This window comes from Amblyomma maculatum, chromosome 7 (genome assembly GCF_055883805.1).
Source record: "Amblyomma maculatum isolate TAMU_Amacu chromosome 7, ASM5588380v1, whole genome shotgun sequence".
NCBI lineage: Eukaryota > Metazoa > Arthropoda > Arachnida > Ixodida > Ixodidae > Amblyomma > Amblyomma maculatum.
In genome coordinates this window covers 35,125,945-35,138,784 of record NC_139350.1, presented here as the reverse complement: position 1 = coordinate 35,138,784, position 12,840 = coordinate 35,125,945, and the positions used below count along the sequence as shown (strand labels likewise).

The 12,840-nt window shown below is 46.2% G+C and overlaps 1 protein-coding gene across 1 annotated transcript in view; it reads left to right on the top strand.

Moving 5' to 3' along the window:
* Positions 1-12,840, top strand: part of LOC146182965 (hemicentin-1-like) — a 93,147-nt gene that overhangs the window by 51,010 nt on the left and 29,297 nt on the right. The window contains exons 8-11 of the mRNA XM_084608310.1: positions 6,581-6,742; positions 8,560-8,751; positions 10,552-10,722; positions 11,530-11,706. Of these exons, the coding sequence (XP_084464436.1) occupies positions 6,581-6,742; positions 8,560-8,751; positions 10,552-10,722; positions 11,530-11,706 (702 nt within the window). The remainder of the gene's footprint in view (positions 1-6,580; positions 6,743-8,559; positions 8,752-10,551; positions 10,723-11,529; positions 11,707-12,840) is intronic.

Sequence of the window (12,840 nt, the reverse complement as noted above, 5' to 3'; positions counted from 1 at the left end):
CAAAATTCCATTACCCGCAGAAGCACGGAGTCGCCGTCTATATCGACAGAAGTAGGCCTTGCCACTGACACACCGCGAGCAAGGGCTCCGGTGAGGCCTACTGATGTTGGCGGCTCCCCGAGCCATCATGCGTATCCATTGGTAGGGCCGCACTTTGAACTGCGTTACCCCAGCCGGAACTCGGGATCACAAATTCTGAACCAAAAGCTTCATTATGCCATGTAAAGACAAGGTCGCCCGTACATAGTATAAGCCACTACTGCACATGCGCCGTCATCATAGCCACTAGCTGCGACGTTCCACAAGTGTTCCGCAGCAGCGCTCGCTAGAGAGAGGAGGAGAGTAGCGGCATCCCAGCAGATGCGCGCACCTGCGAGGAGAGAAGGAGAAAGCTGGTTTCCGCATTACGCATGCGCGAGCTGCCGTGGAGGGCTGACCGAGTTGAGCAGGAAAGCGTTTGCCGGCATCGCATGCGCAGGACATAAAAGTGTATACTGCTTACAGCGAAATAATTTAGGCCACTTGGGAATCTTAAACGTGCACTGACATCGCATAGCACACGGACGCGTCTCCATTTCGCCTCCATCGAAATGCAGCTGCCGGCGGTTGGCTTCGCAGCCGGGTACTCTGGTTCCGCAGCCGCTTTCGCCCCACAATCGGTCGTAATTTTTCTTAATTTTTTATTATGCGACTGGCCTGCATGAGCGCTAGGAGCACTTCGTTTGCTTGCCTCTCACACGTATGGTCTCCAGTACTTGTTTTATAGTCCTAACAGACCCTTAGTTCCTTTCTAGTCACTTCTCGTCACATCGAAACAACAAACTTGAACGACAGGCTCCGGGGACCTCGACCTAGCTAGATGACCCAGCAGAACCCAGGTCACACATCTGACAGCGTGTCCCATTATCTACAGCAAAAGTTTACGGGAGGTGGATGTGCAGAAAAGAATTTATTTTAGCGTAATCACTTAGGACAATCGCCTGAAGTGTGTGAATGCAAGGCGGGACTTTTGTAATCGATACGCTGGTAAAAGCTGGGTGAAAGTGCTAAGCCGCTACACCTTTAGGCAACCCCAAAATAAATTATGTTCGCACAACATGCATTCGTATTATTTTGTAACCATAGTACATAGCACATAAACTTGCGTACAGTCACTTGCTGGCACAATTCACCTGCGTCGTCCTTGGCAAACATTTTTCCCCATGTCGATGTGAGGCATTTAGTTGCATGTTTGTTTTCGCGTCCTTTTATAGCACAGAAAATGCTGCGGTTTATAACGGCCTCGAAGACAAATTTTTGGTCTGGTTTATGGGGTTTAATGTCCCAAAGCGGCTCAGGCTATGAGAGACGCCATATAGTGTAGGGCTCCAGAAGATCCGACCACCTGGGGTTATTTGCTGTGCACTGACATCGCACAGGACACGGTAACATTACTTTCTTCCTCCACCTAAAAGCGACCGTCGCGGCTAGGATTCAATCCCGCTCCTTGGACAAATTGGAGCATCCTATTCACTCCACCACCGCGAGGGGACGCAGACAGATGCGATAAGGCGATAGTGCTACAGGCCCCGTTCTCTAGAAAATGAAGCATGAACATCGTAGGCGTAGTGAGCAGAAATCATGAGCGTGACTCTGTCGAGGAGGAGGAGGAACAACATTTATTATGTAAACTTCCTTTTCTTCCTGAGTGGAGCCCTCAGTCCAGGGCTCCATGTGCCGCCTCAATCCTGCAGGCCCGCCAGAACAACTGTCGCTGGTCTTGCGGGTTGTGTCTGTCGAGTGCTAGTTTTCAAGTGTCATAGCCTAATAGTGATTGGTTGCCGGATTTGGTTACATCATAAGGCCATATGACATGGTCGAGTTCGCAAGCGCCGGCGAATCGCGCTTCCACTTGGAAATGGAAGTGTGTGAAAATTGCATCCTCTGGGACCAATGAAGCTGGAATTAGACACGATACTCCTATGCTACGCACGCACGTTCGTACATTTTTATTAAAGCGGGGATTTATATCTATCTCTGTTGGTCATTGACCACTTTTGTATGCTAATAAACATTTGTGAGATAGGAGGCACAAAAATAAGATATTACTGTTTGAAAGGATAGCAACATGCATATACGCGGAACAGGATCTACAAGGGCAGCCGACAGACAGGAGCTATGAACGTCGTCATGTCATACCCTTAAATGCGGAGCGTACCAACAGTGCGCCTATCGCCTGGGATTACCTCTCCAAGACACACTGAGTGTAGCCGAAGACTTGAGCTTTGTTATTAATTGCTGGCTTTTGACGATGCTGGCAGAGGTAATGGTCGTGACTAGCAAGCTTAATATTGTCTGTGTCCTCAGTTCAGAGCTAAGCATATAGGGCAAAATTATTTTTGAAAAGCATATAAATTACATTACTAATTGATTTGCTGAAAACCTCAAAAACTGTAATTAAATGGCGCTATTACTTACAGCTTCAAAACCTAATGGCAACACATTACAATTACTTGTGCAGTAATGCAGTTGCTCTTAATTGCGTTCTTGTTTTCATCCATACAAAAACTAATTGTAACTAGTAGACACATCAACAATTTCTTTCCAGACTAGACGCATACATTCTTTGTCTTCCCGCCAAATTTAGTCCCAGATAACTATTCCCTCCTTCTTTCCTACAGCATGCGCTATTGCAAAAAGGAAATAACGTCAACAAAACAGCAAGAACAGAAGCATGGTCGAACGCTTGTCCCTTTCATTGCGGTCAAGATAGAAACGAGCACTGAACCAAGGCAGCTTTCTGCGCCGTTTCGAATCGCCGAAGCTGGTTTTTTATTGCTTCGGTATCCCCACGCCCCTCCCTCGCTCCGTGGCGACGAGTGTAACCAAGCAGCACTGCGCCCTAGACGGCGCAAAAGGCAGTACTACTGCATGCTCCCAACCAGATTTGAACTCCAGCCGTTTCGAACCACGTGTTTTTTCGACTGCCCTTTGACGCCTTACACCTTGCGGATTAAGTAATCATTGCGAGCGATTTCGCGACTACCCAATAAGTGGCCCTGCGACAAAAGACACCGCAGGTCCCACTTTAACAGTTCTACTCCTTCGCGTCTTGTTTTGGCAGGGACATAAAATTTCGCCCTAAGTATACAAGAATATAGAGCCCTGGATGGTCATCCTATTGTTAGTAGCGTATGCCAACCTGGGGCACTAGATTCTGATCGGCCTTGAGCAACCTTTCATGGTCATAAGGAACATTGACGTTTCGGGCAGCTTGGGGATCGGCAGCGTAGGGACCCTTTATGGCATCGTGTCTTGCACTTTAAATCGAAGTTTAAGCGCCCCCCCCCCCCCCTCGTATAATTAGTATCCTGTAGAATAGCACAAACATGAAGAATAACAATCTAAGGCAAGTGGGCTCAAGCTGGACCGTTTTTAGTTTAAAACGCAGCGCTAATACATCGCGTTACAGATCCATAGAGAAAAAACACGTTAAATTGAGCTGTCGTTGCTTTATGAAAATTATTCGACATTGCCGCTAGCCGTCGCTGCTCTACCAGAAGCTGGGGTAATCGCGCTATAATTCGTGCTCGTAAACTTTCTGTGATTGGCCGCCAGGAAACAGTTTTGACAATTTCAAAGATAGTGCTTTACGTTTTGAGGCTAGGGCTGGGATATTGAAGACGAAATGCTGCCGGCAAAAATTTGCCAGCACATATGGCATTTGCTGCTGCATGAAAAGTAGGCAAACGATTGAACATAATATTATATAATCTAAGGCACTTCAACCACCAGTACATGACCTTGACGCAGGTATTCGAGAAGCACTGGGGTTTCGGATCATCGATGGCAGGTTAAATTATGAAACAGTGGAAGCAAAAGGCAACTTGAGGATTGGTTTAAAAGGTCAAGGGAGTAGTATTGACCTTAGCAGAGGAAATAATCGATACACATAACAAATATTAGGCACTCCGCGTATTCGGAGCTAGGTGACATTTCTCACCACTCAGTTAAAAAGGGGGTGCTAAAATATTTACCTATCATTGCGGATTTTGGGTTTGAGGAACTGTATGTCGCCGACGAAGATGACTCCAAGTTTTACGCGTCGGAAAACGCCTCGCTCAACTTTAGAATTTTCGAATTTGTAATCTTCGTTGCTCTTCTTTTGTTTTGCTCATTCTGCAGACTTTTCCTCGATAGTATGTACACCCTCCTACTTTCTTAACCTGAACGCGCGGGCGTCGACCATCGAGTCGATAACCACCTTTTGACAGAGCACAGCGGCGCAATCAGCGAGAATACGAGCAAGCGGACAGTGAACAGTCCGGTGGAGCTCTCCTCTGCAAACCTCTTACGGAAAGCGCACCTAACCCCACCCGATTTTAAGCGATAGTTTTTACAGCCCGTTCAGCCTAAAGACCGTCGATAACGTGCTGTAGTTGTCGGCACCACGTGTCAGAAATAATTGTGGGCTTCATAAAAAAATAGTATCATGGTAATTTGTGGCTCTGCTGATTAATTGCTGTGATAAGTAGTGAGTTAATGAAATCATTGTAATTAATTGATGTTTTGATGCAAAAACAAAACAAATAAAAATAAAAAAATTCAAAGGGGGTTCAAAGGTGTAAAAATACTCAGAATGAAAATCCATTCTTTGATGATGCTAACTAAAAAATTTTGAAGTGTATTACTGTTCAAATAATTGAAAGTATTGAAATAATGAGAAATAGTGCTTCAAAGCTATCAGAATTCTTAGAATTAAAACCAAATGCTTGTTGATGTATAGTTTAAAAAAAATGTGCGTAATTTATCAATTATTGATTTAATGATTGGTTTTATGAGTTGAATGTCCCAAAGCGACTCAGGCTGTGAGAGACGCCGTAATGGAGGACTCCGGAAATTGAGACCACCTGGGGTTCTTTAACGTGCACTGACATGGTATAACACACGGGCGCCTTGCTTTCCGCCTCCATCGAAAAGCGACCGCAGAGGCCTGGATTCGAACCCGCATCCTTGGGCACAGTAGTCGAGCACCGTAACCACTGCGCCACCCTGGTGGGTAATTGAAAAATGAGGCATTAGAGAAGAGGGCTCAAAGGTATCGAAATGATTACAATGAAAAGCCAATGCTTGATGTTGCTAATGAAGAAAATGTAGAGTGCGTAATTGTTCAGTTAATTAACTGAAATAGCTGAAAGAATATAATTTAAAAATGGGGTTGAATTGTGTTAATATGCTCACAATGAAAAGCCAATACTTGATGATGTTCTTGTGCATTATCGCGTTTTTTTTTTTATGTTTGCCATATGCCACTGAAAAAAGATTAGAAAAGGCAACATTGTATTACCTTCTTTCATGTAGGAGACGAAGGTGTGACGGAATAAGCGAAATAATATGATTAGGAGTCATTGCTCTCTCGCTTCACAATGTATAACTCCTTCATCTGGTTTCTTATCAATGCGAGCAAACAAAGTTTTTTTCTGTCTTTATACTTTTCTTTTTGCTTTCTAGAAAAGCAATAAATTTAATCACGGTAAGACATTAGAAGGCCGTCTGCGGTATTATTTGAAAGTGTCTACTAATCGGGAGTTCTAGTGACAGATACCTTTTTTCACCCCAGGAAAGTGCTGCGCGAATCATATACCTATGGGGCTATGTTTCCGGAGCAATTTACATAGCAGAGGACAGCTGTATGCGCCGGACTGGTCATTGAACCTGCTTGTCTAATCTTGCACACTTCGCCGCTGCGCTTTGTTATATAGTGCTTGTCAACATGGCGGGTGTCAAATTTGGGGGGTGCACTTACAATTTGAATATCACTTGCAGATATTCATTTCATTCGGGGGAGTTCTTTTCCTATTGAATTCGTATTTGCTTGTGGACACATTATTAATTCATAGGCATTAAGTGGCTATGTCGGCAGGTTCGAGTCATCTGTCCACACGATTACGTTCGAACGCGATGAGTTATAAAAAGAATGGTTGCATTAGATATAGGATGAAAACTCTCACTGGCGAAAATTTTGTTGCATGTGGGTCAATTAGGTAATTAGAGCCAATTACGTCAATGGACATCGAAATAGCCAACCGGATTACCGGCGGCGTCCAAAGTTGTCACATCATACTTCACTTCCGGTCACGTGGTGTCTCACCTCCAATCAAGTGACCTATGAGGACTTCAGAATAGTGACATAGTTATGCCGACGTCAGGATATGATGTTATTGCATGTGGACGTGTTTCGACAGCACTACAGATTCTGCAGTGGAGAAATGCAAAAGCCGCGTTGCTGTTACACACGCTAGATCGTGCGCCCCTTTTCGAACGCAACCAGTGTTCCGTTGTACACGTCAAATTTCACCGGAGTACTACAATTGGTTTAAAGAAAGGAAAGGCGCAGTATATGTCACTCGCGGAATCTCGCCGACACATCACGCGGACAGCGTAGCAAAGCTCAGCCTTGCGCATTTCTCTAACATTTATTCTGCAGGGCTCTCGGAATATTTTTGAGCGTATTCAATTTGCTATGCGCAATTAGCATTGGCGCACCAATACAAAGGGCTTCAAATCCTTTTCTTCCATTTCCCGCACCGTGCTTACGCAGTGGACGGCGGCTGGTCAGCTTGGTCGGAATGGACGGAGTGTGGTTGCGGCGGCGTGCGAAACCGTACGCGGCGCTGCGATTCGCCGCCGCCTGGCAACAGCGGAGACGACTGCGTCGGCGAAGCAGTCGAGCACCAACCCTGCGAGGATGGCAGTTGCCAGGGTTCGTCTCCCTGTAGTCGCCCGATCCCATTGTTCACGCCGCTGAGGGTGACCGCTGACAGGCTTCTTGTTACTGTTTCCTGTTGCTCCTAACTTTCTCTTTAATGCGCTAGCGCTAAGACCTCCACTGCTGCATTTCATCAATGCTCGTTTGTTTGGTCCTCGCAACTATGGCTCTTGGAGGTGATATTTGGCAGGTGACATGGCCAGGCACTGGTTGCTCGGTGGTTTCTGTAGCAGGAATTCACATGTCATAGTTGGCAAGAGCTTCCAGCTTGGGCAGCACTTATCAAATGACACCATGACACCTGGATCCCGAGTAGGTGCCCTGCTCCTAAAGGCCATGTCCGTACTGTTTGGTTAAGTAAAGAAACAGCGCTAGAGACTGGATAAGCGAGCAGACAAACACTTGCGCGAATGTGTGTCAGCTCACTTGTCCCGTCTCGTTGTTTCTTTTCTTCAACATGTACCAACCTGCCCGTGTTCACCCACTTCTCGGTTAAATCGGGGCCCTTTAACTATGCTGATCTTTCACATAATATGGTTGATTGTTGTACAATATCGGGTAGATGCGAAATTTTTTTTCGCCTAACCGCCCTAAATCAGCTGTCATTTTTTTGCGTAACGTTGAAGGGGGGGGGGGGGGGGGCGTGGCCACAGCACTACTTATCGTGAACCACGGGTCTTGCAATATGACAGCGCTTATGGCTGTTGACACTCTGGTTCCACGCGAAAACTTTCCACATTCTCAATGATTTCTGTCCACCTATGAATTTCATTATGTGGTTTGGAAACTTTGGTTTACAGCGGCACGCGAAAGTAGAGATTACACGCACAGCCTTTGACAAAAGTAATCAGGTTTTATGGTTTGCTTCTTAGTCATGTAGCAGAGAACGTAAGCGCCTCAAGCGCCAACTTGCCGAACCCTTGTCTATAGCTTTTAAGGTATTTATGGCATTTCTGCGTGCCTTAATGTTTCCAGTACGCTGATGCTAATCAAGCCGTCCAGTCCGGTTATTTTATTTGATATCGTATTGCGTTCGTTGTGCCGAAAAGCCGTTGCCATAACTTGGCATTGCGACAACAGCCTGAAAACGTCTCGAAAATGTTTGAGTCAATAATCAAACTAAAATAGCCAAAATTTGCGAGTAGGTTCCTGTGATGAGGTTGTTTGAAAACTTGGTATAATTCAATAACATAAATTTGTAACCATAGTGGTTGAAACCCGAACCTTCTCCATGCAAGTCAGACAACGAACGCATATAGGCTGGGAAGGGCCGTTGGTAGCAGGTGTGTTAAGAGGCACGACGCGTTGCGGCGCATACAATGAAAATCAATAAAACACGAACAAGAAATATTGAACAAATTAAAAACGAAATGGGAAATTAAAAACACAAATATTGCTATCGTGTCACCTCTTGGGTGCAGCATAAACGTCTCGAAAGTTTTTGGCAAAGAAGATACAAACGTGTGCAGCCTCAGTCCCTATGAACATGATTGCTTTCATTCATGCAAAGCAAACTATAGACATTTCTTGTAATGATGAGCACTTGCTTTCCGACTAAACGTACGGTGTTGGATCAAGGAAATGAGCGGCCAGCTAGAACCCACTAGATACTTTGTCATTATGTATGTGGTATTATTGCATTATGAGCGTGTTTCTGCCGCGTCCAATCAGGCGTCGTTCACTACTGCTACGTTACCGGCCAAGCGGCAGAGGACCGGTTGAAGCGCTTCAATGTATGACCCTAGCAAATTCGTGCGAAGAAGTTCTGAAACACACTAGCCATGGGTCTTCAGTGCGCCCCCTCACTGCAGCAGCCGATGAGGAACAACTCGCCTGGGGACCCTGGGGACCGTGCAGTACCTCCTGCGGTCCGGGTTTGAAGGAGAGGCTTTGTGTCTTCGTGGTCTCCGGTGAGCCTTTGGCATCCGATACTTCTTCGCTGTCGTCAGCCTGTGCTGGAAGAACGCGTGACGTGGTTACCTGCTTCGATACCGCTTGCCCCGGTAAGTTTGCACCAGTGGGAGATGTAGCGCTATCTTGTTCACGTTACCTTTCACCAGGATAGGTTGACGACATCTGCGCATGCAAGACCATTAACGTGCGCGATCACTTTATGGGCTGCGGAAAATTAGCAGGCCAACGTGGCGACGCGCTGCTCGCCCACTTCGGGCCAAGCACAGAATCTCCGCCGCATTCGTAGGGCCGAAATCTCGCTCTAAATGGCTCCATTCGCTTTCATTTCGTGTACTGTCGCTTATACCTCCAAACATAACTGGTCACTAGACGCAGTTTTCGGAAAAATTGGCCGAGAAAATTTGTGGTTTAGGGTAAAGATTTACGATTACGGTACCTTATATGCAAGAGATAAATACGCTGAAACGTATTCTGATATTTTCTAGCTCTAAACAGAAAGTTCAAAGTCCGGACACATGGTAAACGGTGGCGTGAACACGAAAGCGGCATCCTTTAATTCTCTAATGACAGATACTCATTTATCTTGCGAACATGTTAGTGGTTTTGCGAGCGCGAAAAAAAGTAAATGGCTGCCATGACGCCAAAATCTTGCTGCATGTGTTCTGCGTTCTGATCTTAGTATTCCCCGAAATGGGAATCTTGGCCCTTCTTGAAGGAATGAACGTTAAGCCTCAGTCGTATAGTCTTGACGTCACAATGATGTAGAGGCACCAGGAATTGCACACATCTGTTTACACTAGTTGCAATTCATCAGTGAAGCTTAGTCAAAGTGGAAGAAGAATGCGTCCTTCTACTCTATTTTCAGGAGGCCTGCACCTAGGTTTTCCCCTTGGATAACTTATTCAAGCGGCCTCTTTGTGCACATAGCGGAAGTACCCTCTTTTGGTTTTCCTCTTCGCTGTGCCTCATTTTTATGCCATTGACGGCGTCAGTTCAATTGTACAGAGTACGCGCATGTCGTGATTAATATACACTCACATGAAGGTGAAGTGTATCAAGAAAAGTGCTAGACCCAAAGTGATTTTCACCCAGGCAGCACGCTGCTTCGACTGACTCCAAGCGTTCATTTAGACGTCGGCACCAGGAGAAACAAGTGCCGTCAGGTGGTTCTGATGTCGTGCATCTATGACATTGGCAGAAGTTTACTGCTTCAGCAAACGCTTAAATACTTTCGAAAAGAACTTGTTACACGTGTAAGCACTCTGCAAACTTTGCAGAATTGGTGTTTGTGATTTGCAGTTTCGTGCTATCGAATTGAATCGAATGATAATAAAAGTCATCGTTATCAGGTTCGTCCGCCCTATATTTTGTTCAGATAGTAAAAACTGGCTATCAAGAATCCTTATCATCACTACTGTCGTTGCGGTTAGCAAAAAATGCAGAAAGGACGCGCATGTAACTGCTACCGCCGCTTTCGTTCTGTAAATATATCAGAGAAAGGTTGGTGATTGTATTTTAATGCATCTTACAACCACGTGAATGGCAATGTACAAGGAAGAAAGCAACGAAACAGAGCGTCAGAGAAAGGTTGGTGATTGTATTTCAATGCATCTTACAACCACGTGAATGACAATGCACACGGAAGAAAGCAACGAAACATAGCGTCAGAGAAAGGTTGGTGATTGTATTTGAATGCATCTTACAACCACGTGAATGACAATGAGTAAGGAAGAAAGCAACGTAACAGAGCATGGATCCGCGCTCCGTTCTATTGCTTCCTTCCTTGTCTGTTGTCCATTCGCGCGGTTGTAGGTTGCATTGTTTCTGTAGTCGGTATTGACTACAAAAGTCTCCAGGCCTCTCGACTACCGCTTCGTACCTTTGTGCAGTGCACGGCGGGTGGGGTCCGTGGTCCGAATGGTCCTCATGCTCTGCGTCCTGTGGCGGAGGAACGAAGACCCGGCACCGAGCATGCGACTCACCACCTCCGGCGTCGGGAGGCAGGGACTGCCAGGGGGAACTCGATCAAGAAGACTTCTGCCATCCGGAGGCATGCCCCGGTTAGTCATTGCACTCCTTCGGAAATGGCTCGTACACTCAATGTCTTAACTCTGCGAAAATAAACAAGCATAATATTTCTGCCTATTTGCACTAAATATATACTATAGCTCTGCGCATAGCCATTTGCAGGCAACTTCAACAAGAAAAATAATGTATTGATTTCTTTTTGGGTTCGAGTCGACAGCTATTCCGGTAGCGGTTGCACGTTTTTGCCTACATATAGCGATTGGTGCATGGCAGCAACAAGCATTCTGCAGCTTACTTCATGAGAAGCTATCGCAGTGAGCGCTAAACTTTTAGGAACGAAACGTTTTGGCACAGAAATTAGTGACTGCTGATATGCGTATTGTGAGCACGGAGGAGAAAGCAAAACCCTATCTAGGTCCCTACAGCACTATGGATCCTCAGTATACCACATCCTGCTCATTTAATGCGACGATTGTAACGCATCTCTCTTATCATATGATCATGGAACCAATATAGATTCCGATCTGATATTACAGCTCTATCATCTAACTAAAATGTTCTTTGTAGAATATGCGTAAGAACGCTGTGCTGAAACAAGCATAAAATCATTGAAAGGCATAAATTAAAATTTGGTCTTTTCTCATCAATGATGCACGATTATATCCCGCTACTTTATAGATGAAATTTTCATTATTTTTTTTCTGGTCTACAGTTTGTTCTGTACTTTTTTGGGGATCTTTCGCCCGATGAACGTTGTTCGACGGTACCCCAAGTGTATTGAAATATCTTTATAACTAGCAGTTAAGCGTCTCACTTCTGCCCTTCATGCCCCGGTGCAGTGCACGGTGGATGGTCCGAGTGGGGCCCATGGGGCGAGTGCTCGGCTACGTGCGGTAGGAGGCGCCTCCGCCGTCGGTTCCGCACCTGCGATAACCCGCCTCCTTCAGCCGGAGGACGTGGCTGCCTCGGCAGTGACCACGAGACCCGCCGCTGCTCGCCTAGGCCGTGCTCTCAAGGTGGGCTCCTCTTGAGTGTATCGCTCGTTATTTAGGCTGGAAATGCCGAAATGACACATGCTGCTCGAATCAATGACATATATGAACGCCATTTGTCTTCTTAAATATCTGCAGAAAAAAAGAATAACTTCTCTCGCCATCAGTATACTTAACTCACAGCCCCCCAAAACTAGTACGTTGCAATATTTCGGCAGTGCTAGGCTTCATCTGTATGTCAAAATGGTCCATGTGTCTCCACTTCGACCGGTGGTGCCGACGCAGAAAACTATATGGTTCCAATCGTTCGCACCGCCAGTGAAAGAATGCGCGACGAATGGTCGAGTAATGTGATCGGAATAGGTTTCACGTAGGGAGAGGTCACTCTGGAGCGAGCCGGATCTTCGGAGCCGCTCCTTTCAAAAAGCGGGTAAGCCATTTGGCTCCGCAAAGCCGGATCCGGAGCCGTCGGATCCACAGCGGTCGGAGCTGGAGCGGCCGGAGCGGTCAGAGCCATCGGAGCGGTCGGAGCCGTTATTCAATGAACCTTTCCGTCACAGACGGGTTTTAAGGTGGGTGCGACTACCGCGCCATCCATTAGCGATGCGAGAAAGCGCCATCATGTCCTTTCTCGCAAAATTCGCAATATTGTCCTGGCCCTCGGGTGTCTTTTGAGCGGAGTGCGCCGTTTTTTTTTTTTTTTAGATGAGAGGGAGGTGGTTCTTTTGCTTTTCTTCTATGGATGGAAATCTGCTAGATGGCTGGAACGGCGGTATTGTTTTTTTAAGCTGGTTCTCTCTCGTTCAGCGAGCCTTTTCTGTGAGAGCCGGGTGAGATTTTTCAAAACGCAAAGCGAAAAAGCAAATATTCCGCCCTTCCATGTCAGTGTCACAACCAATCCATTGCCCTCGGATCTACCCGCGGGTACCGCGGCCGCACTACTGCTGGTGCCTGCACTTCTCTTTTTTGTCTTGCAGTTTTGTGGTTTTGTTCCATACCAACGAGTGGGGACCGGTACTCGTACTAGCCGCTGTGTAAAGTGGTCCGCGGGAATCCCTTTGGCTCTGTATGCGTAATATAGTGTGACACCCGATACCACTGAAGGGGGGAGTAAAAACGCCTTAATTGGCAAATATTGGCGCCGTTCATTTCCATGCT